This window comes from Talaromyces atroroseus (assembly GCF_001907595.1).
Source record: "Talaromyces atroroseus strain IBT 11181 chromosome Unknown scaffold_0, whole genome shotgun sequence".
Taxonomy (NCBI): Eukaryota; Fungi; Ascomycota; class Eurotiomycetes; order Eurotiales; family Trichocomaceae; genus Talaromyces; species Talaromyces atroroseus.
In genome coordinates, this window is record NW_017971432.1 from 195542 (window position 1) to 219148 (window position 23607).

General features: G+C 46.7%; 9 protein-coding genes across 9 annotated transcripts, besides 1 other annotated feature; 4 read left to right on the forward strand and 5 right to left on the reverse strand.

The window, feature by feature from the left end:
* Positions 1–640: 640 nt before the first annotated feature.
* On the reverse strand, positions 641–4757 carry UA08_00069 (Histidine protein kinase NIK1; the record flags this gene model as incomplete). Its single annotated transcript, XM_020260534.1, has 3 exons — positions 641–673; positions 733–4386; positions 4518–4757. The coding sequence occupies 3 exons, from the start codon at positions 4755–4757 to the stop codon at positions 641–643; spliced, it is 3927 nt and encodes a 1308-aa protein (XP_020124364.1).
* Positions 4249–4343: a repeat region (Identified by RepeatMasker using a combination of RepBase library and repeat library created with RepeatScout).
* Positions 4758–7723: 2966 nt separating the features above from the next.
* UA08_00070 (Phenylalanine--tRNA ligase alpha subunit) lies at positions 7724–9344 on the forward strand (the record flags this gene model as incomplete). Its single annotated transcript, XM_020260546.1, has 2 exons — positions 7724–9192; positions 9251–9344. The coding sequence occupies 2 exons, from the start codon at positions 7724–7726 to the stop codon at positions 9342–9344; spliced, it is 1563 nt and encodes a 520-aa protein (XP_020123774.1).
* Positions 9345–10270: 926 nt separating this feature from the next.
* Positions 10271–10612, reverse strand: UA08_00071 (40S ribosomal protein S21; the record flags this gene model as incomplete). The annotated part of the gene is made up of 2 exons (XM_020260557.1): positions 10271–10499; positions 10581–10612. The coding sequence occupies 2 exons, from the start codon at positions 10610–10612 to the stop codon at positions 10271–10273; spliced, it is 261 nt and encodes an 86-aa protein (XP_020123775.1).
* A 462-nt stretch (positions 10613–11074) lies between these two features.
* UA08_00072 (hypothetical protein) lies at positions 11075–11968 on the reverse strand (the record flags this gene model as incomplete). The annotated part of the gene is made up of 1 exon (XM_020260568.1): positions 11075–11968. The coding sequence occupies one exon, from the start codon at positions 11966–11968 to the stop codon at positions 11075–11077; it is 894 nt and encodes a 297-aa protein (XP_020123776.1).
* An 803-nt stretch (positions 11969–12771) lies between these two features.
* On the forward strand, positions 12772–15070 carry UA08_00073 (hypothetical protein; the record flags this gene model as incomplete). The annotated part of the gene is made up of 4 exons (XM_020260579.1): positions 12772–12793; positions 12996–13040; positions 13154–13701; positions 13862–15070. 4 exons carry the CDS (start codon positions 12772–12774, stop codon positions 15068–15070), a joined length of 1824 nt encoding a protein of 607 aa, XP_020123777.1.
* Positions 15071–15312: 242 nt separating this feature from the next.
* UA08_00074 (hypothetical protein) lies at positions 15313–16506 on the reverse strand (the record flags this gene model as incomplete). The annotated part of the gene is made up of 3 exons (XM_020260590.1): positions 15313–15962; positions 16023–16387; positions 16442–16506. 3 exons carry the CDS (start codon positions 16504–16506, stop codon positions 15313–15315), a joined length of 1080 nt encoding a protein of 359 aa, XP_020123770.1.
* A 954-nt stretch (positions 16507–17460) lies between these two features.
* On the forward strand, positions 17461–18881 carry UA08_00075 (hypothetical protein; the record flags this gene model as incomplete). Its single annotated transcript, XM_020260601.1, has 5 exons — positions 17461–17541; positions 17829–17925; positions 18057–18165; positions 18195–18262; positions 18499–18881. 5 exons carry the CDS (start codon positions 17461–17463, stop codon positions 18879–18881), a joined length of 738 nt encoding a protein of 245 aa, XP_020123771.1.
* Positions 18882–19640: 759 nt separating this feature from the next.
* UA08_00076 (Inosine-5'-monophosphate dehydrogenase) lies at positions 19641–21569 on the reverse strand (the record flags this gene model as incomplete). The annotated part of the gene is made up of 3 exons (XM_020260612.1): positions 19641–20782; positions 21001–21309; positions 21380–21569. 3 exons carry the CDS (start codon positions 21567–21569, stop codon positions 19641–19643), a joined length of 1641 nt encoding a protein of 546 aa, XP_020123772.1.
* Positions 21570–22238: 669 nt separating this feature from the next.
* Positions 22239–23522, forward strand: UA08_00077 (hypothetical protein; the record flags this gene model as incomplete). Its single annotated transcript, XM_020260623.1, has 7 exons — positions 22239–22312; positions 22382–22501; positions 22563–22763; positions 22824–22988; positions 23060–23203; positions 23271–23425; positions 23485–23522. The coding sequence occupies 7 exons, from the start codon at positions 22239–22241 to the stop codon at positions 23520–23522; spliced, it is 897 nt and encodes a 298-aa protein (XP_020123773.1).
* Positions 23523–23607: the final 85 nt, after the last annotated feature.

Here is a 23607-nt window from a genome sequence, read left to right on the forward strand (position 1 = left end):
TGGCAGGCAAGCATAAAAAATTCTCTAGAAATGGGTGTAGTTCTATCATAGTTTGGGAGGTTGAAAACCGTATCTTTAACTATTGTCTTACTTTTCTCTTAACATATTTAGAGGACTTTAAATGACTCTGTAAAAACTTAACATCGATGAATGGTCAACGGAAAAACATCGAGATCGATGCTGTCATCAATTGTATACCAAATACATGTAATCACTAATATTAAATCAAAATTCAATACCCTCGAGGTACCCAGTCGATACTTAGGTACGTAATAGTCCCGAATTCGCCGGACCAACCAACAATCAAGGAAGAAGAAAAAGAAGAAGAAGAAGCACGAAGCTTAGTAGGTAGAGGTAGGGTATGAAGAGTCCAAGACTCCAGTATAAGGTGAGAAGTATCCAATGCAACCAACACGCTAACGCCAACTTATACCATCAACACACCGTCATCAAGACTTGCGAGTAAGGACAAAAGCAGAAATGAAATGATGAAAATTCAAATCACGCACAAAGTGAAATATGCAATATGCAGGTTGGAAAAGAGACCTCCATGGATAAGAAGACAAGTAGACAAAGACCGGATCGCTGCCATGGCCAAGATCATTGCGAATGAAGGTAGGTAGTAGACAAGACGAGTTATCTAGCTACTGTGAGATCGTAACAATAGCTTTTGCTAAAATGCCAACGTTAGCATTCAATCCACATCTATCACCTATCATTTTTCAAACTTACTCGGTCGACGTCAGGCGCTTGGACCACTTCCTCCACGCTTGTGCCCTCATTCGAACTAAGCGTTCGACCTTCCATTCCAGGACGTTGATATCCGGGCTGAAGGTGTCCCTCCCCCTGGCCCGCAAGCCGTGCCTCTTTGCTCTTGTCCATGAAATTTCCACCAAGCGTTGCACACTTTAGAATAGTCTGGATCATCTGGTTCTGTTTCAGAGGCTTGGACAAGTATTCATCCATCTGAGCCTGGATACATTTCTCCCTATCACCCAGCATAGCATGCGCCGTAAGAGCAATGATAGGAGTGCGAGACAAATTCTTCTCGCGCTCATATTCACGAATTTTAGCTGTGGCTTCAAATCCACCCATAACAGGCATTTGAACATCCATAAGAATAATATCGTATCGCCGATCTTTGACTGCATCCAAAGCCTCCTGACCGTTGCCCACCACAGTGACACCGTGGTTGCATTTCTCCAGAATCTTCACTGCCAGCTTCTGGTTGACCTCATTATCTTCAGCGAGGAGAATATCAAATGATCGGGAGTGGTCTGTCGTGATTGGCGCCGAGCGACCTTCTAGTGCCGGCAACATTCCATTACCCAGATCGATAGGTTGACAAGGGGTGGTCATGTACGAGGTAATACCCAGGTCCAGAGCAGACTTCAAGCTCACAGATACCACTGGGCACAATAGTACAATCGGTATATACTTGAACTCTTCATACGTCCGCAGGGTACGGGCAGTATCCACGGTATCCACGATGATTACATCGTAGGCATGGCCTGACTCCTTGCCTGAGGGATCTTGTATTTCTGGAGGAGGGACTTCGTCTTCATACTTGACAACGAGAGGCTTCAAATCCAGCTGTTGCAACATCTGTGTAATCTGGTCGGCATGTCCACCAGTGTGTCCCTTGTCAATGAACAGAACACGATGGTTCTTGTAGGGAATAAGCTGCGAGCTGATGACGTTCAGGGATTGGTCGGCGAGTTTGACAACACAGGTAAAGTGGAATGTGCTGCCATGGCCGTATTCTGAGGTAACCCAAACATCACCACCCATGAGATTGACAAGACGCTTAGAAATAGAGAGACCAAGGCCAGTTCCTCCAAACCGACGAGTAGTTGATCCATCGGCTTGCTGGAATGTGTCGAAAATAAGGTCAAGTTTGTCTTCTTCAATACCAATGCCAGTATCTGACACGGAGAATTCGAAGGCATACTCGTCCCGGGCGCATTGCTCTCTTTGAGATTTGCTAATAGTCAGCTTGACCTCACCATGTTCGGTAAATTTGATAGCGTTTCCGACCAAGTTGAGAATGATCTGGCGGAGACGGAATGGGTCACCGATAACATAGTCAGGTACGGAGCTGTCCACTTGGTACGCCAGATTGAGGAATTTCTCATTGGCCTTGACCGCCAGAGTCTTGAGCGCATTGAATACGGTACCCCTGACAGTGAACGGAATACTTTCAATGACCATCCGGTTTGCCTCAATCTTCGAGATATCCAGAATATCGTCAATAATAGTCAACAAACTGTTCGCCAGATTATGAACGACATTCAACATCTCTCGAGGATAAGGTTTTAAGTCATCGGTGTCCAGAGTAAGCTGTGTCATGCCAATAATACCGTTCATGGGCGTACGAATCTCGTGACTCATATTGGCCAAAAACTCTGATTTGGTGCGATTGGCTTGTTCTGCAGCTTCCCTGGCAGCCGTATTACGCTGAATACTGTCACGCAGATTGGAAACCATCTTATTGATTTTGCGCTTCAGTTCGTCCATTTCACCAGAGGCGTTAACAGTGATCAATTTGGTAAAGTCACCATAGGTGGCGGCATCAGTGATTTCGCCAAAGGCTCGCACCTGCGAGGTAAGATTTTCGGCCATTGTGTTGACATCCTCGGTAATTTCTTTCCATCGGCCGGCGATTCCCTCTACGTTAGCTTGACCACCCATCTTTCCGTCAACACCGACATCACGAGCGACTTTCTTGAGTTCAGTAGCAAATTTGGCGAGACGGTCAACCATGTTATTAATCGTTACTTTCAAAGTGAGGATCTCTCCCTGCGCGTGGACTTCGATTTTCTTGCTGAGATCACCCTTGGCAATAGCCTGCGTCACGTCGGAGATACCTCGCACCTGTGAGGTAAGATTTTGCGCCATGGTGTTGACGTTGTCGGTGAGGTCTTTCCATTTACCCTCCACATTATCAACTTTTGCTTGGCCGCCAAGGGTTCCATCTGTGCCGACTTCCCTAGCCACCTTGCTGACTTCAAATGCAAACTTATTCAGACGGTCCACCATATCATTGATGGTATTCTTCAAATCTAGTATCTCGCCCTGCACGTTGGCCGTAACTTTCCTTGTCAAATCGCCCTTTGCGACAGCTGTAGTGACCTCTGCAATCTCGCGCACGTGGGTAGTAAGATTGTTTGCCATACGGTTCACGTTCTCGGTGAGATCCTTCCAAGTGCCCTCGACATCATGAACTGTAGCCTGGCCACCGAGAACACCATCCGTACCCACTTCCTTGGCGATCTTCGTAACTTCCTGGGCGAACTGTCGAAGCTGGTCCACCATGGAATTGATAATATTCTTGAGCTCTGCGATTTCTCCTTTGCAATTGGCTTGTACTTTTTGAGTCAGGTCACCCTTGGCGACTGCTTTGGTAACGGTTGCGATGTCACGCACTTGCGTGGTTAAATTGTTGGCCATAGCGTTGACATTTACCGTCAGTTCATTCCACATGCCTTGAACGCCTTCGATCTGAGCCTGACCACCCAGCACACCCTCTGTGCCGACATCACGGGCAACACGTGTCACCTCGGTAGCAAAAGTCCTAAGTTGGTCCACCATAGTATTGATAGTCTGCTGTAGTTCAAAAATTTCTCCATGGGCACGGCTCTCAATTTTTTGACTGAGATCACCATGTGCGACAGCAGTAGTGACAGTAGCAATTTCACGCACTTGATCAGTGAGATTTTTGGCCATGATATTGACGTTTTCTGTAAGTTCTTTCCAGATACCATGCACCCCGGTAATCTGGGCTTGTCCACCCAGTATACCTTCGGTGCCGACCTCACGGGCCACCCTTGACACCTCACTACCGAAGACTTGAAGTTGATCCATCATGGTATTAATTGTTCGTTTGAATGTTGCGATTTCAGGGTCCATCTCCAGTGGGTGAATTTGTACTTTCATCGAGAGATCACCATTAGCGACCTGAGTAATAATTCCGCCGATTTCACGCAAGGCCTTCTGGAAAGCTTCGTTGGCTTGCTGATGCTTCCGCAGTTCACGCTGCAGGACTCCAACATCCTCGTGTTCCACCTTGACTAAAGTCCGCCGGGTATGTTCCTCCTGCTGGTGCAATTCATCTCGAACGCGAGCGATGATATCCTTTTGTATGCTGATTTCGTGAGCTTGCTTTTCGACATGGTTTTGAAGGGAACGAAGAGTCTCTGCTCCGCCGCGCATCATGCGATGTCGAGGGACAATGATTCCATTGACCCGATGATCTTCATCTTCGTTGTCATCATCGCTATCGTCCGACTCATCATCATCATCCTCGTCTTCGTCGTCATCCTCCTCAACAGAATCGTCATCGTATTTGCGCTTAAGTCGTCGCGACCTGCGGGGTCTCTTAGACTGCTAGAGGTAATCTTAGATTAGAATGACAAACAAAAAAAAGAAAAAGAATAAGGGAAAAAAAAGCCGGTTTAGCACAATGGCGTGAACGGGAGAAAGAGATATAGGAGACCAGGGGCTTTAGGATGACTGACTAGTTCCGTCTCCAAATCATGGATACGAGACACCAAGCACTCTAGCTCGGTTGTGAATGCCTTTTTTCCAGCGGTATTATCTCCCGGTAATCTCACTACGCGCTTGGAATCGAAGCCGTTCTTCACACGTTGTTTAGGGGAGAGACTTGCATCATCGTCATCGTCACTCGGCGGAGGTTCGCGAGCGAGATTTCTGAGGATGGCCGCAGCGGCGAAGAAGGGGTCTTCTTCACCACCCATATCGATGTTGCTCGGCTTATAACGAGAAACAAAAAAAAATAAAATTAAGAAGAATTAAGTGCTCCGGCCTGTCCGCTAAGAGCAGGGCGCGGATGCAAAAATTATCGGGTAGAGTGCGAGCGTACGTTAAAGAAGCGACATGAGTTCTATTCCGAGTGATGGTGTTGTGCTTTAAAGATTTTGAGGCAACGATAATCAGTGACCGAAGTAATCTGAATCGACAAATTAATTATTTTCAATCGGTGTATTCGTTTGATTCGAGCCGGTATGACGCGTGCAAGGCGGCAGTGCAGCGATCGATTTCGATGCGAGGTCGTTTGTCTCGGAGGAAGATTTGATTAAGAGGAGAGGGAATGGAAAAAAGGACACCGCCAGAAGTGGTAGGTCAGGAAACAGAAAAGATGATAACGGAACGAAGAGGAGGGGGAGGAAAGAAAAGAAGGATAGAAAGGGGGATTAGCCTATTACCAGCTCGTCGATAGGCTTAGCGCTTATACGAAGAGCGTAATAATGAGGGTGAAGGATAAGGGGGGAAGGAGAGGTTTAGAGGATCAGAGGAGGAGAAGGAGGGAGAGGGAAAGGAAACGGCAGAGAGATGTCAGTGTCACTAAGCAGGAAAAAGATAACTTAGCCCGCGTGGAAGGAGCGAGCCAGTGCGAGGGTCTCTCTTCTTTCCCTTCTGACGCCTCCCTGATGATTATTCTTAATAATGGGTTCTCTTATTAATACACACATTAATATTGATTTTTTTCGATTTTTTGTCAACACACCGGCTGTCAACTCGTCACTTGCCGACAGATTTACAAGTAACAAATCATCCCTCACTGAAGACGCTCCCATCTTTGCAGGATTCCATCCTCAACTCGCTGAGCGTTGCTGAGCGCTCAACGGGACACAAGCCTTGGCCACGTTGGGCTTAGTGCAGTGTCAGGGTTGGTTAGAACACCGGGGCAGCCCTAAACAAGTAACAATTGGCACCGTGCGCCAATCAGAAGGCCTGCAGTGGGCCGCGATAGCAGCAGCCGATGCCTACCATTGGCCAAGATTCAGATCGGCTGGAGGCGGGCTGTTCGCCGCGACTCTATTTGCCAGTGTGGACGATGGGTGGGGACGCGGTTGTGCTGGTGATCAGCCAATAGCGTTGACTCAATCGGCATCCATCCATAACCATACGCAGTCTGGAGTACATATAAAAACGAGCATATCATCTTGCTTGCTGTTATACCCATCTGCCTTGTCCTTTTATAACCCTCCCATTTGAGTCCAACGTAAGTATCAACCCAGTGGTAGTAAGGGTCTATCAGGATTAACCTCGATGACTGAGAAAAAAAATTTGGTGCATTTGGATGCGAGATGGGGCGATGGAGACGAACCACGAAAGAAAGCCAGTGGTCCGAGTCCACATGGAAGTAGGCGGAAAGAAGCCTAGTCCCTGTGCGATACCTTAAAAGTCACCGAACGGCAAATGGCAAATGCTTTCAAATCAATCGCTGTGGCTAGTTATCTAGACCATTAAAATATCTCTGTAGATTGCCACGGCCGATCTAACTACCATAGGACGGACAATGACAAAAAGAAGAACAGAAAAGGGAGAAGAGGAGGTAAAAAAAAAATAATAGAACAGACGAACCATATCTGTACCGAAGGGAACGTTCCATGGTCCAACAAGGCGCTACCAGGAGCGTTCCTCGAACGGCGAACGCTCACAATAAATAATGAAACATAGTTAACGTATAGTATAGTTAGTTATTTACAATACTATAATCAGTAATGCTACCTGCCTGTCCGTTGGAAAAATTTGAACCCACATAAATACCACATAAATACTGACGATAATATACAAACATGTCAACCTCGGTTCGGAACTGAGGTGATTGGCTCCGCGGCGCCGATGCTACTTTTATGCGACGGGTAATATGATTGGCTAGCCGTACATATCAATAATCACGCACCTGATACAACTTTGGCATTTGGGCTTAAGCTTAACCGTCTCATCCCTCGAAGAAAGCATGCACTCCGTCCTTGCTGCATTCCTCACACTGATCAATCAGATGACTCTGCTGGTGACTTTGCTAGTCTAAAAACGTACACCCATTTTCGCGGGGGGCAGATTTATGTCTAGATTCAGAAATTCTTGCGCTATCTAATCAATGACCACCATTGCGATCAGTTTTATACTACAAGCACCTAACATTCACCTAATATTGCTAACTGGCTACGTACGTACAACAATCCAACACATCGAAGATTTTGTGGAACATCCAGTAGCCACTGCAAGGAAAACAATAGTAGACTCTAGTACGTACTCGAAGGTAGATAGTGCACTCAGTGATACGAGGTCCAGCTTCCCAATACTTTCAAAGGGTAACGAGCGTTAAAGTAACGGCCTCAGGCTTCAGGCATCATATTTGATGTCTTGGGCCTTGGCAGGCTTTGGAACGACGCCATACAATAGAATGTTTCAATACTGAGCTAGAGTTTCATGATCTGATCACATAAACGACCTGAATACCAGCCTGACCACTCCTCCAGCATTAGAATGTGTGCCAAATTCTAATGCTTAATAGAGTTGATTAGTATCAATCAGATCTGCGTGGTAAGGAGTGCAAAATTGGGATTGCCACGGATCATCATCAGCGTCAATGCACTGCAATTTAACTATGTTGGCCAACGATTAACCTGCCCGATTCCTACATTTTCGGGCAGAATTATGATCTGGTTGAAATTTAAAGCGAGCCAGGCGACGACTTCTACTTGCAGATGGACGTTAGATCACGTGACCTATACGCGGGGCAAGTTGCACAGTCGGTCTGCATCCCTCTCCGTATCGAAATTGGGCTAATTTTGTCCGAAAAGAGTCATAGCACACATCCACCGATCGGCCTGAATTCGAACAGCGCACCACCAGTGGGAAAAAAAAGTTTCAAAATAACAGTCGAACAGAAGACTGATACTTCCTCTGCACAATGGCGTCTGACATGACGGCGCCGATTTTGGACGCCTTGTCGTCGACAAATCAGCCTCTCCTCTCCACCGACGCATTCCCCTCCACGCCGTCCCTGAACATAAAAGCCGCCCTCGATCGTCTAGCGTCTAGGTCCATGGTGGAATATGAAACGATAGATAAAGAGAAACTTGTTTTGACGGAGGAAGGAGAGTCTATTGCCGCCAATGGCTCTCACGAAGCCAAGGTCTTCGACGCCGTTGTCGCTGCCCTCGATGGGTTGAAAATTGCTGACCTCCCCGGCATCGTTGGAAAGGATGTCGCCAAGGTCGGACAGGGCAACGCCTTCAAGCGAGGTTGGATTAAGAAAGACAAGGACACGCTGCGGCCAACTACAGACAAGATCCATGACGAGACAAGGCTGCAACTGCAGGCTATTAAAGATACTCAGACTCTCGCGGATAATAAGGTCATCGCAGATTTGAAGAAGAGAAAATTGATCACGGTACAGAAAGTGATTAGTTTCAAGATTTCCAAGGGCCCCAAGTATGCCAGGGAGTTCGTCAAGGAAGAGACCGACCTGACGGCGGAAATGCTCGCAAACGGTTCATGGAAGACATCGTCGCTGAAACCCTACAACTTCAAGGCCAAGGGTGCTCCTACGCCTAGCGGAACGTTGCATCCTCTGAACAAGGTTCGACAAGAATTCCGAAACATCTTCTTCGAGATGGGATTCGAAGAAATGCCCACGAACCGATTTGTGGAAACCGGATTCTGGAACTTCGATGCCCTTTACGTGCCACAACAACATCCTGCCCGTGACCTGCAGGACACTTTCTACATTGCCGACCCCAAACAGGCCGATTCTCCTCGGGAAGATCCCCCCAATGACCCTCATCTGATCAAAGCGTCTACCACGCCGTCGTCCGCTAAAAAGGAAGAGGAAAAGCCATTGAACTACCAGGAATACTGGGACAATGTTCGCGCAGTTCACGAATCAGGCAAATATGGATCAATCGGCTACCGTTACCCATGGAACCCCGACGAGTCTCTCCGACTAGTCCTACGAACCCACACAACATCCGTGTCGACGTACATGCTTCACAAGCTCGCAGCCAACCCACGACCAGCACGATACTTCAGTATTGACCGCGTGTTTCGAAACGAGGCCGTTGACGCCACCCACTTGGCTGAATTCCACCAGATTGAAGGTGTGATTGCAGACTTTGGCCTAGCCCTCGGCGGTCTGATCGGATTCATGGAAGTCTTCTTCGCAAAGATGGGTATTCATCGACTCCGCTTCAAGCCCGCTTACAACCCGTACACTGAGCCCAGTATGGAGATCTTCGGATACCACGATGGACTAGGTAAATGGGTCGAAATTGGAAACAGTGGTATGTTCCGGCCGGAGATGCTGGAGCCCATGGGCCTGCCGAAGGATATGCGTGTGTATGGGTGGGGATTGAGTCTTGAGCGACCTACGATGATCAAGTAAGTTATCTTTTTTCCAAGTCTAAACCTAATGCGTACTAATTAAATTGTCTCCCAGGTACGGAGTCAGCAATATCCGTGAACTGCTCGGTCACAAGGTTGATCTCAACTTCATCGAGACAAACCCAGCTGTTCGTCTAGAGCGGGATTAAGTATAGCATGTCGTTTGTATTAGAAGAAGAAACAAAAGAAATAAACAAAATTAGAGAAAACCAGGAATTCATAAAGTTCATGTGTAATGAATAACAAAATACGCCACAAAAATCAAATAGAAAAGCATGCACCTAGTTCTACCTCGATACTAAACGAATCTACCTACTTACCTATAACTACTAGTATAGATGTCTCACCCGTATCTGTGCCCCGGCTCGTAATCTCGGAAAATACCGTGGCTCTTCAGTAGGCGAGTTTACAAAATTGATATTCGGCGGGATGGATGAATTCATGTTCTACCTCCTCTCTCATGGAAGAGAAAGAGTGAGGAGGCCTTGATGTGCCGAAATGCTACAATTTCTCAAATTCCTTGTCCTTTTGTCTTTGGCTTCTTCATTTTGTTCTTTTGGGAATTTTCTTGACCCATCAATCGACTTACGGAGAAGGTATTGACTTGATTTGATTGGAATGAAATAGAACTAAATTCTATTTCTGAGTTATTTCTTTCTTTCTTTTTCCGCGCACACGCTTCAATTGAATCAATCCATTGGTTTGAGAGGTTGTAGGTAGTAGGTAAGAGGATTTGTATATGGTTTTATACAAGGTTATCTGCGATGTACTTGGATGTGTTAGTTCACAATCTCCAGGTAAATGGATGACAGGCAAACCTTACCATCACAGTACATATCCCTTTAAGCCATTCTCTATTTCCCTCCTCCCAAGTCGAAACGCATAGGCATGAATGAAAAAAAAAAAGAAATACATCATATCATCGATCGACCAATCCTCGATTCGATCCGAACATTAAAAAAAGAAGAATCCCAAGCAGAGCAGCCCAATGAAATATTTATGTCCCCATTATTTTCTCGATTTTTTTTTTCTTTCCTAGTCGATTCATTTTTTGTCGTTTAGAAGAAGAAAAAATTTATCGCTGAGCGCTCCAGACATTCTTCAAGTATCCATCCTTCTGTGCAAGGCGGTTAAGCGAGTCGTCGGCCTCGCCGCGAGCACGCACAAATCCGCAGAGAGCGTAGACCTGGTTCTCGCCGGTGTAGCGGCCGTTCTCGTCAACTTTGCCAACGGCAAGTTGCACAGAGGCGTGGTCGTTGGCCTTGATGATGCGGTTGGTGGCCGAGCATTTGCGGGGGACGTAGCTATTTTTTTTTTCATCCACATGTTAGCAACACGCTTCACAAAAGATGTCAAAAGAAGGGAGGGACAAGAGGGATACGAACAGATCGACGATCTCTCCCTTTTCGTTCTCCATTTTGATGCGATTGGGGTTGAATGCGACGAGGCTTTCGGAAAAGGGCTGGAATGAAAGGCTGGTGGGATTTTGATGTTGGAGGCGGACGCTGCATACGATTTAGCCGTGAAAAGAGAAATTGCAGACTGCGGGTTGTGGGTCATGTGACCTCTTCCGAAGTTCTGCCGTCGAGACCTCTCGACCACCGATATAGTTACTTTCTTGAGAAAATCAAGGAAACAGAGCAAAAAAGAAAAAAGTCATCAAATAAGAATCAAATTTTTTAAAATACGTTGAGGGAAAGTGTGTGAGTGATTTCAAGTTTTACCGCCTCATTATAACATATTCGGAATTGTCTGCAGCGATTCGTCCATGCCATTTAAGAAGATTATGGCAATAACATCCTAGGAGATGTGGCAAAAATGATTGGTTCAAAGATGGATATGTCATTATGTCTGATCTACTCTAAGCTATGATGCTGTTCTATTTGACCAATGGAGTCAAAAGCTCAACCAAATATTCCTCCGATTTAACCTTGATGCCCAACAGCTCGTTATCGTTCTCGGTGAACTTCGTTCCATACTCCGGATCTAGGATTCCCTTGAGCAGGACAGTGATGATGGTTGGGAAATCATGTTGTCCCTGAGTGAAACGCTCTATTGCGCTCGCGGCCAAGACGTCCAAGTCCGCAGTCACAGGAGCCCACGGCTTGTTTGGGGCCAATCGTTTGGCCACGGAGAGCAGCTGGTTTTGTGAAGTGACCAATTCAGAAACATAAACTGGCCTGTTCTGGGTCTCTGCTGGGTGTTCTAGGACACCAACGACGGCATCTCCGACGGTTGGCATGCTGGTGGTGCTAAACTCAGTTTCTCCGCCGTTGAAGAGCGTGGGCTTGTATTCGGAAAAGTCAATAATGACCTTGTTTTGGATGCAGAAGTCTGTGAATCCTCCGGTGTACACAAACGAGTATGTTAGGTCTGTAGTCTTTGATTTCTCAATGAGGTAATCCTCGACTGCCACCTTGCCTGCGAATACTGGCAGCTTGCGAGAGTTGGGATTGGTCATGTTGGAGCCGAAGTTGGACGGGAGGAACCGTTTGACGCCAGCAGCGATAGCGGCATCAATCAAGAGCTTCTGGCCGGGGACACCGGCATCGTTAACAACTGAGACCACGGCATCTTGGCCTTGAAAGGCGGCCTTCAGGGACTCCAGATCTGTGAAGTCAGCCTCAACTACTGCGCTTGTAGCATAGTTGGACGACGAGCCCGCGCGTCTGAGGACTTGGACATTGAATTTAGAGGCCAGAAGCTTGTCTAGAATGAAGGTGCCCAGGCGGCCAGATCCGCCGACAAGCGTGACGTTCTTGATAGCTGACATGGTAGCGAGTGGGTAGTGTTGTAAGTAGTAGAGAGATGAAATAGATTCCTATATATAACCTTGGAAGTGGTACCAGAACGGAGACAGCGACAGGCCAAGGGCTCTTTATATATGTTATTTCATAGCCATTTGCATTGCAACGACATGGGTCAACTACCCAGGTACTTTGTAGTCATCCCATTGTGCCACGAAAAGTGCTCGATCAGAATATCTAAGCAGGCCAGGGATTGCTAAGCTGTGTTTGCACATCCCACATCCCACCGGTGAAGCTTCCTACTTAGTAATCCTGTGCGGCCTTCAGAGCAAGGTTATAGCTGGCACTGTCACAATACCGGCTGGGCAATATTGTACTTTTATCCAGAAGGAATCTTATAAATTTCCATATCAACAATATTCTTGCCATTGGCAGTAGTTATAATGCTGGTAAGGAATTTCCTAATTAGGCATAGTGTATTTTGCACCTGTAACTATCCTCCCACAGACTTGGACTTTTCATAGTTTTGCCCCTACTTGATGTCTGTTCCATCTATCTCTTCGACGATCTTTTTCTTTTTCCTTTTTTTCCTTTTTCCTTTTTTTTTTTCTCGAGATATCTCGATATTAGTTGTGATGGCGTGACCTCACCCTCCTTTGAGTTTGTCTCGGCCTTTTTGATACCGCTAAATATCCCACTTTTCGCCGACGTCGACCCCCCTCGTTCACTACAATTACTACTCGGGTTGACTCACGCATTCCGTATATCCGAAGAGTCGTGATAATCACTATCGAACGAGGATTATTGCGTCATCAAGTGCACTGAGGCCATGTTTCTTCCTCCGGGACTGGGTGAGTAGAGATACCTTCATGGTCCAAATCGCGAGCATCAAACTTGGCAATTTAAGAATAGAGGGCTATGTTCCAAAATTGTGTTTGCATAATAGCTGACAGCCTTGCCAGGGCCGAATCCAAGGGCTCGGCATGCATGCCATTGCGGTAAAAGCTTCATCCGCAAAGAACATCTAACCAGACATCAAGCTACCCACTATAGACCAGCATACATATGCAATATATGTCAACGGCAATTTACTCGCAAGTAAGTCTGGCTTTCCTAGAATTTCCCCAGGCCTACTGAGCTAATGCTTGCCCTAAGAGACCTACTTCGTCGCCACTCAGTTTTGCATGAGGCGAGCCATAAACGCCTCGTAGTCTCCTGCGATGCGTGCCGCGCTAACAAAACCAAATGCTCCGGTGGGCCGCCGTGCTCGCTATGTAGACGACGAGGTATTGACTGTACTCTTCGAAACTGTCTCCGTCAATCAAGAGGAGTACCGACAAGCGATGGGTCTGCAGCTGCGAATGCTTCCGTTAGCGAGGATGATGACGACGTTGATATATCAACGTCGCCTACATGCTTGCGGCCAGAGAACTTCCCAGCGGAACACGTATTGCATCCGGAAGGGGAACATCTTCCGCCAAATCTTGAATTTCTCAAAAATGTCACTGTTGTCTCGTCCGAGCCGCGCACAACTGGCGAATTTCGGCCCCTAAGCCGTGGAATGGAAGGTATATACGAACTCCTGGTAGCCGAAAAGCCTTCGTTAGAAGGGGCTATGGAAGGATCGGATGGATTACAAGAATTCGTGACCAAGTATCTTGAGACATATTTCAAAAGATTCCACCTCCGGTGGCCTACCCTTCACGCGCCAGTATTCAGCCTGGATATAAGTACTATGCCCTTGCACCTTTCTGCATCGGTATGCGTCATAGGAGCATGGTTCCAAAGCAGTGTTAACTGGAATGAAAGATTTTATGCCCTCAGGGTGCATGAAATCCTACTACAGCGCTTGCTACGTAGTCTAGTTCGTATATGTCTATACCCATTCTCGCGAGATCATTCCGCTAATGCTTCTATAGATTGATCCCGAATTGATCCCCGAAGGTCAGGCATGGCCAATCGAACTTTTTCAGGCAGTTATATTGACCCTGATCTTCTCACTCTATCGCACCGATAAAACCGCTTTGTCCAGAGCTATGCTTCTTCGAAGCACATTCATAACCTTTCTCCGAGAGCTCGGGGCCTTCGACGCCGAAATACTGGCAAGCCATTTAAAAACTCACTATAGCGGCACATTTGCTCCTTACACGTTAAGTATGCGCGAACATCTCACACGATTGCTTGCGTTGACCTATCAGTTCGACGTTTACTTCGCTCTTGCCCACGAAAAGCCACCCATACTTCACCGTCAAGAAGTTGATGTAGGTCTCCCAAATACTTTTGCGCTGTGGAACTCATATGGCATTGATGTATTTGATGCACGACAGCCAGAGGAACCACTTGGACGAATAGAATTTCGAATATCTGAGATGACAAACCGCCCGGACTCATTTACAAGCTCGCAACTCCTTGTGGAAGACGTACAACTGGGATTATGTGGCCTCTTGCAGGCGATATGGGTCTTTAGGCAGTCTTCTTCCTCATCCAAAACGGAAAGACACCCCAGTAGCGCTTTGCAAAATGCACTACTCATCGAGATTCTCGACGACTGGAAATTGGAGCTAGATAAAATCAACAAGCTGGCTAACGCAAGGAGCATGACCAGTAATGCTACCAGAACTCTGTTGCTGGCGTATCGCGGAGCAGATAGTTCTGTAGCGGCATCATTAGAGAAAATCAACACCCTTGTACAAGACGGGATGATTCTGTACTATTACTTGAAAATGTACCACAATGCCGGCTTGGTGAAGACACAAACCGAGGAACCCCATACGGATGAGACTTTGTGGACCCTCAATAAATACGGAAGAAAAGCTCTAGTGTGTGCGCTGCAAATACTCAAATTGGTGGAATCGATTGGGGCGTGGAAGGCGTGCCTCAATCCACTTATTCGGCATGCGCTCGCCATGGGTCTCAATGTGACGAAAACAGCGTTGGTTTCAGGCCAGAAACGCGAATGCGAGTGCCTCACTAACGATGGCCAGCACGCTGATGTAAATCTTCAACAGTGGACCGAGATTGGTGGGCCTATTTGGATTGATGGCACACCAGTATGTCTTTGCACGTTGAACTTTTGGACCAAGAGTTTTGAGGAAGCAATGCAGGATCTAAATATCATGGAGGGATGAAATAATGCACCGGCAGCACCGAAGGCGCATTTACTCTCATATGGAACGCAGGCCCTCATATACAATATTTACAATGAAGAATTTGGCTCCTGCTCGAACCTTGGAAGCTCGCGTTTTGATGACGAAGTGCCCAATGAGCACGAGTTAGGGCTAGACCAGAGTTGTTCATCTGCCAACGAGACACAGTTGTCTAACGATGGTACAGCATAGTAAATAACATATATCTATATACACATATGGGCCTATAAAGCACTCTTAAGGTCCCCCAGTACATCCTTTCTCCAACAAACATCCACATCATGGGGCCCATCCTTGTCAAATCGAACCAAAATCACCCGATCAAACACTCCCTTCTTCCCTGATCCATGCAGCTCCGGGCCAGGTTCATCCAATGCGAGAACAGACCTCTTGTCGTCAAGAAGCTTCATTGTCTTAGGACATACGAATTTGTCTGTCCATGGCGGGTTGTCAGTAAGAATGAATTGGAGTAGATTATTTCTGCGGCTGTGTCGTTCTTTCTCCTCTTCTTCTATTAGTTCTTCAACGGTCGAGTTTGGGCCTTGGTGAGGGGCGGTCTGGTCGAGAAATTGCGACACAATCGAAAGCAATAGATATTGAGGCGGATAGAGAATAATCTCGCCAGCACGCGCTTTCTGTAACCATGTCGACGCTGGTAGAAATCTGGCCTCGTTAATTTCTATTCCGCCATCAGAAGTGGGTACTTGGACTTCTTGTCGGCCATCTTTGGGCAGTCCCTGTGCTGTTGTAGTTGCTGTATTCTGTGCAGAATGCTCCTTGGTAGGGATGGGTAGGAAGTAGAGGTACATCTGTGTTGTGAATCTCTTTGGTAAGTTCGTCGGGGTTATCCAATGTGTGAATGGTATCAGGCCATCTGCATATTGAGGTCAACGTCAATCTCAATATCGAGGCCAGAAAGGGGGTCTATACATACCTATATCCGGCTCGGCCGTGGCATGCTGTTTCCGAAGCCATTCAGAAAACCCTATCTTATTACTATGGATATCTCGCCTTCCCTGCTCCCTTTCTGCATCATTTACATGGAAGAGACCTGACAGGCTATCCTGCTTGTCTTTGGCAAGCAGAATACCACTTTCTTCGAAAAGCTCGCGAATAGCTGCATTTCGGTAGTTGGGTGCATCGTAATGTCGTCGCGGGTCTTCCTTGTCAAAAGCATATTCCCCATCATGTAAAGGCGATATGTTGCCTCCTGGAAAAACATGTGCGGATGCATATGAGGTCGATGTTTTCACTCTGTGGAGTAGGAGGACTTCATTTTGGGGTGATATGAGGACGACACTAATTACTTGTTAGTAAAGACTTCCTTTTTCCCTCAAGAACAAAAATTGCTACTAGCCATGCCTTGAGCTAGGTCGGGGGACTGCGAGTTCCTTTTTCTGCCTGGGCTTTGTCGACATTGCTACTGATTCTGGCGGACTGTTTGATCTTGTGGAAAATGCGCGTTTATTATTATGGTAGGTAGCCTTCCACACGCATGAACAAATTATCTCAATTGTGGTAATTTTCCGGGCATTGAGAAGCGATGTCATTGTAGGGTAGAAAATCATAAACCATGCTTACCAAGGTAGTATTCAATACCGTGATGATAATAAAGTAACCTCGGCATGGGGGAAGAAACACGGGGGGAGAAAGCACGGACCCGGGGCTACCAAAAATAAACTAGCTTTACAGCCTTTCCCCAACGTGGTCTAGCCTCATCAACAAGACATCAATCATTCTTGCCAATCGTGAAACAACTCGCATCCAACCTCAACTCCGCGTGTACAATTTGCCCACTTATACGGGCAATATTGGTAGCAAAAGAGGGGGAAATGAAATGCAATTGCTCGACTTAGGTTTAAAGCTCCTAAATCCGGCCTCTGTCTCACCCGGAAATAGCTTGAATGCCCAAGTGAGACCAAGTCAACTCCAATTAACAGGCCGGCCCTCGACATAGGTGATTGGATAACCCTATCTTGCGTCGATGAAACAGGTTCCTTGTGCAGCGCTGAAGTGGCCACCTCGCGATACTTGATAATACACCACGTTGGGATCCAAGCCATTTCGCAATAACCGGCCTCTGATGCAGTCCAAGTGATGAGACAGTGCCACCTGGTTTTCATAAAGTGGAGCCACAATGAGAGACGTCCCGCTGGAGGGGAAACTTTTTGAGTTTTGCTGGTATAGCGTAATGATCTCTGTCATCTTTGCCTCGAGGTTTTGCATACCAGCATTTGGATCATGGGTTTTGTAGGGCATGGGAGGGATGTGAGCGAGAATTGCCCCCCATTCAGAGACTATGGCTACGGCAATACAGCCATTGAGGTTCCTGGTACCAATAGCACGCCTTGGGCCTTGAAACGATATGAATGATGCAGCGTTCATTTGCACCTCACAAGCCTGACCCATGGAAATCGCAGCATGAAAACGGGAAGTACCTCCCATTGTGTATGGTGAGTAAGACAAGTGACACCAGCGAGTCACAATAATATGCAAGAAACCACTGAGTATGATGGCATCATACCAATGAATACTGCTGACCTGCTGACAGGATATCCTCCTCTCAGATTAAATGAGCTAATTCTACAGGTGTAACAGTACGATATTGAACTCGAAGCAAGATTCAGATGGTCTGATTTCTGGGGTCAGAGAGATCCTCATTCTCGACATGGAGGATGTCCTAGAAAAAGCAAGAATCTCATAGAGCAGTTAACTTACTTTATAGTATACATCCTTACAGAGGTACGATTTACTTGATAGTCAATGGCAGAGACGTGGCGCAACATACACTTATCTCGTAAAAGCTGCCTGGGGAGTCAGGAGAAGGGTTAAGTTCAGTGAGTGGAAATGACTGTCATAATTGCTCCCACCTAATCATCTCAAGCCTACACTGCAAATCAGTTTGTTTTGCATCTTATATCGTAGTCACGATAGATGTGCCATTCTAACATTGTGCTACGCTTGAAAGCTGCCAACGACGTGAATACGTCCGAGGCCTATTTTAAGGAGTGGCAAGTTCCATCTCCTGAGACTAGACCTCTGTTTGAAATTATCTTCGGCGACGTCCCTGCTCAGGCGTTAGTAAATGCTATCTCATTCATACTAGTCTCCCTGATGAATCCAATATTACAGACTCAACACCGTTACCTGACTTTGGGGAAGGCTGGCGGGTTGGTTAGTATTATCGGGGTATATAAATCGATGTATTTGTATATTTATTTAATGTAAGACCGTAACGAGATCTTGCCTCGCGAAATTGAATGAAGTCTTATTGGTTCCTGACTATCCCGTAATCCGTTGCCTGACAACAACAACAACAACAAAAGTGTTTTCACCACTTTCGGCGGCCTCAACTTGTACCCTCAATAAACGAACGGTGTTTATATGTCAGATAGAATGACAATGTGGAGGTGTGATTTTCAAGACTGTGAGAAGCCTTCTGTCCGCACCCATGGACAAGGTCAATGCTCCTGTACTTCTTGCCCAGGCCAGCTCTCTGCGTGGCGGTCTTCGATGCACTACACCAACCGCCCTCCAGTATGACCGATCACAGCGCTCTACTGTGATGGGCGGTATGAATTACCATATCGAAATCCAATTTGAAGATGGAGTCAGCTGGCTTGCACGAATCCGAAGAGTCAACGTCACTTCACCACCGCCAAACCTTAGAGCGCACATTATGCGTAGCGAGATCGCTACACTGCAGTTCCTGCGCAAGACTAATGTCCCTGCCCCTAAGGTATTGGTTATGACCTTGATGAAGGAAACCCAGTTGGCGTCGCATATACCCTGATGGAAAAATTGCATGGCCTTTCGCTTCGCTGGGCACTTCCATCTACAGAGCAAAGAAAGAGGGTCATGAGCCAGCTAGCAGATATCTATTCTGAATTGGAAAAATACCCGTTTGATATGATGGGTTGTCTAGATCAACCGGGAACAGCATCTGTGGGTTCTTTTGCACGGGAATCATTGACGGACTTTGATAGAGACTTCAGATGCTGCCGCTGGGGCCGTTCAAGTCCTCTAAAGAGTGCCTCCTTTCAAGCTTTCAACTAACGCTAGATCTGATCATGAGAGAGGAGTGTTACACCTCACGCGCAATCGATGCGTATTTGATTCACCGCTTCCTTTTTGACTTGATTTTGAATGATGTTATATTCGGTTCCAGCAGCCATGATGACAACGACAAATTCTAAGACATGCAGATAACAAAGTTGACCATATTCTTGTTGATAATGAATACAATATCACAGAAATTGTCGACTGGGAATGGGCCCATACAGCCGTGAAATCGGCAGCTTTCAATTCGCCCGTCATGCTTCTCCCCGTCGCGGATTTCTATGACGGTAAATATGAATTGGGCCAGGAAGAGCTGGTCCTTGCGCATAAAGAGATGGTCTAATCAGGAAAACAGCCAAGTTACAAAGCTTTTACTATATGGAATCAAACTTCAGTGCAACTCGTGATTATATTATAGCATCTAAATCATAATACATTCGTCAAAACTTTTTTTCATCTTCACTCATACATCCTTATTGACTTGCTTATAAAATTAAGAGTAGAGCTTCTTGTCATAGCTGTGTAGACCGTGGACGTTACCCTCGGCCTGAGCACTGCCACTGCGTACCTCGAAGCGAACAGTCTTATTATTCACGCCCTCGTGAAGTTCCTGGATGCTCTTCACTCCAATGTCCTGCAGCGAGTGCTGAATACCAGCAATAAGGTATGGGATGAACTTGGTCACGGAACCACGGTCCAGGACAGATCCGGACACACCCTGAGCAACAAGGACTCGGTCTTTCTCCGAGAAGTATCTAGCAGTACCAGCGTTGCTGGCTTTGCTATCCTTGCCACCCTTTCCGGCTTTGGTGTCTTCCATAGCGTCAATGCTACCCATACCGCGGTAGGCCTTGACGACCTGACCCTCACTGCTGACAAAGTATTCTCCAGGAGACTCGGTAGTACCAGCAAGTAGACCGCCCATCATCACGGCAGAAGCACCCATGGCAAGACCCTTGACAATGTGGCCAACATTCTGGATACCACCGTCGGCAACGCAGGGAACACCAAAGCGGGCGGCGAATGAGGCAACGCTGTGGACAGCCACGGCTTGCGGACGGCCGACAGCCATAACCTCTTGGGTGATGCATGCACTACCGCTGCCCATGCCAATTCTCAGGCCATCGGCACCGGCGGCAATCAAAGCCGCGGCTTGCTCTCGTGTAACCACGTTACCGGCAAGGACATCAAGTTGAGGGTATGTCTTCTTGATATACTTAATCATTTCAATCTGGTACAAGCTATTTCCTTGGCTGCTGTCGACGTTGGCAATGTCAAGACCAGCTTCAACAAGGAGCTTCAATCGCTCCTTGTCGGCATCACGGGTACCGATAGCAGCAGCACAAATGAGCTGTTTAGAGTGAGGAAGCTTGGACGCAAGGGGGTAGTGAAGGTTCTTTTGCAAATCTGAGCGAGAAAGCAACGAGACAAGGTTGCCTTCCTTGTCAACGATGGGAAGCTTGCCCTTCTTTGAGTTACGCAACACTTCGTTGGCTTCAGCCAAGGTGGTGCCAGCGGGGGCGGTCACGAGATCAGTGGACATAACTTTGGTGACAGGGTCTGCATCGGAGTCATGGAATTGGATGTCACGGCTGGTGACAATGCCAATGATTTTTGATCGAAGAGTACCGTTTTCTAATGTGATCACGAATTAGAATTTGCAATGTTAAGCCAGAATCATAAACTCGCAGTGATAAAAAGAAGAGCTAGTATAAATCAGATAGAAATCTTTTCTCCCCACAGCTTGCGCTGACTACGGTGGAACGAAAGTTATTTGTGTAAAAGATGTTTGGACATCATGAAAATGGCATCGGATTATAAAGAAAAAGAAGGACAAGTAAGAGGAAACCTACCAGTCACAGGGAAGCCACCAAATCCCCAAGTGGCCTTGAGTTCCTTGGCCTCGGCGACGGTGGTCTGAGGAGAAATCACGACGGGGTCGAGAATGAAGCCATTCTCGTAGCGCTTGACTTTCCTGACCATCTCGGCCTGGTCCTCAGCCGAGCAGTTATGATGGATAACACCTAGACCTCCGAGGAGGGCCATGTGGATAGCCATGTTGTGTTCAGTGACAGTGTCCATGGCGGAGGACAGAAGAGGCGCCTTCAATGAAATGCGCTTGGTCACTGGGGTATCAAGAGTGACATCGGAAGCAGGGAAACCTGATAAACACGCAGAAATTAGCGGGAAAAAAAAATCATCTTTGACAGTCTGAGCTGTGATATCCCATACCGATGTAGCCGGGCAAGATGAGGAAATCATTATAAGTCAGAGCACCGTGCTTGTCGGAATCAAGCAGGGTCTCCACATCCAAGCCGTCTTTGGGATATTCTTTCTCAAGAATTTCCACAGCCTTGGTGTAGTCCTGGATCTCCCCCTTTGTGTGGAGGAGTCCACTGGCGTCGCCGTTGGAGATAGGCATGATGATATATGACGGGGAAAATAAATTGACAGGTATGAGTGAAATAAAATGAAAAGAATAGATGAGAAAACAGTCAACAGAAGATTCCGATAGGCGTCTGTTGACGGGGAAGAGTTTCCTTTCCCAAAGAAAAAAAAAAAAGAAGAAAAAAAGAGAGAGAGAGGGCAAGTCTGGATTTGACGCAGATAACTTTTTTTTTCGGGTCTGTGGGGTCAACGGTGCGCGCGCTAGCCTGTGATTGGCTGGCGTTACGAGGCGGTGAATTGTCAGCACATGGCTTAATCATCTATCTTATCAGCCAATCATGGATCCTCAGGCATCTCTTTTTCATCAAAGAAAACATTCGTCTTTGGTAACATTGATCGGTTTGGATTTTGTTTAGAAGATCAATTGCTGTAGTTCGATACCTGAAATGTGTGCGTGGTGGTACAGCTGTCCAGGTCCATGCCCCTTCACAGAGTTCTAAAGCAGATGCATGAGACGTTTTACCTCTACCTAGGTAACTCTATATAAAACCTTGGAAAACGTCCTTCATTTTGCCATCCATGGATGCTCAGACGAACCCCGTTACAATGACGACATAATGAGGTTCGTGGAGGCACAGGTTGTATATATACAATAATCCCAGGTCTAACTCCATCAGTCGATTTACAACATTCATCTGTCGAGATGGCATCAGAGCAAACGGCACAGCATGGCGCTTTCAAGCCTCCGCAAGCTTCCCAAAGCCAATCAAAACCTGGGTATTGAGTCCTCAATGGTTGAGATTAACAATATGATTATATACATACTAACTTGCGTAATGTCCCCAGGCTTGAAAAGAACATGCAGCCTGCTAGTGAATCGACCAAGCTTGAGCACACTGACGAGTTCATCGAGTATGTTGGAAGCGGCAAGCTGAAAGACAAGAATGTGTTGATCACCGGTGGAGAGTAAGTCCCACGTTCAATTCCCCTCTGAGAGAATCATCCGCTAAAGAGAGAACTGGTTCAGCTCTGGCATTGGCCGGTCTGTTGCAATCCTCATGGCAAAAGAGGGTGCCGATGTGACCATTGCTCATCTCCCCGAAGAGCAAACAGACGCTGAAGACACAAAGAAATTGGTAAAGGCAGAAAAGAGGATGTGTGCTCTATTTGCCGGAGATCTCACGGATTATGAAAATTGCCGCAAAGCTGTCGATCAGCACTTCCAGAGGTATGAGAAAGTCATACAAATCACCATTGTGAATTCCTTGCTAATCATAGATCTTGATAGTTATGGAAGCGTCAATATTCTCGTGAACAATGCATCCAAGCAGTACATTTGCAAGAACTTTACGGATATTGATATGTGTAACGTTGAGAATCTTTTCCGGACCAATATCCTGCAGATGTTTGCGATGACCAAATTTGCACTGCCCTACATGAAGAAGGGGGACTCGTAAGTATAGAGATTGAACATGCTTGCCGAGAATTTCGCACAGTACTGATTGTATTTTTACCTTCTATCAGGATCATCAACACAACGTCTGTGGTCACTTTCCGTGGTTCTTCTAGCATGGTAGATTACGCAGCTACCAAAGGATCAATTGTAGGATTCACACGCTCCCTAGCGTCTCAGCTGATCCCCAAAGGGATAAGGGTTAATGCCGTAGCGTATGTGCCGAGGAAGTTCTTATACAATGACAAAAGAGTGATAATACTGACGGACAGATATTGAAAGACCTGGAGCGGTATATACTCCTATCCAGTCAGATACACGGCCGGCGAAGCAGATGGAGAATTGGCATTCGAAATCCCCCCTAGGTCGCCCTGGCCAACCAAGTGAAGTTGCGCCCACTTTTGTTTTCCTAGCCAGCCCCGAGTCTTCGCTGTACTGTGAGTATTTTTTTGCACATCCCAATGTGTGTGCATTGAGCTGAGTAACTGTCTATTAGATGGTCAAATCCTTCATTGTTATCCACTTGGCGATTAGACGAGAGATGGGCTCGTTCCCTGCGTTCCAGAACACACTGGGTGTGGGATTTCATATGGAGTATCCCGTAAAATTAAACGGCGAA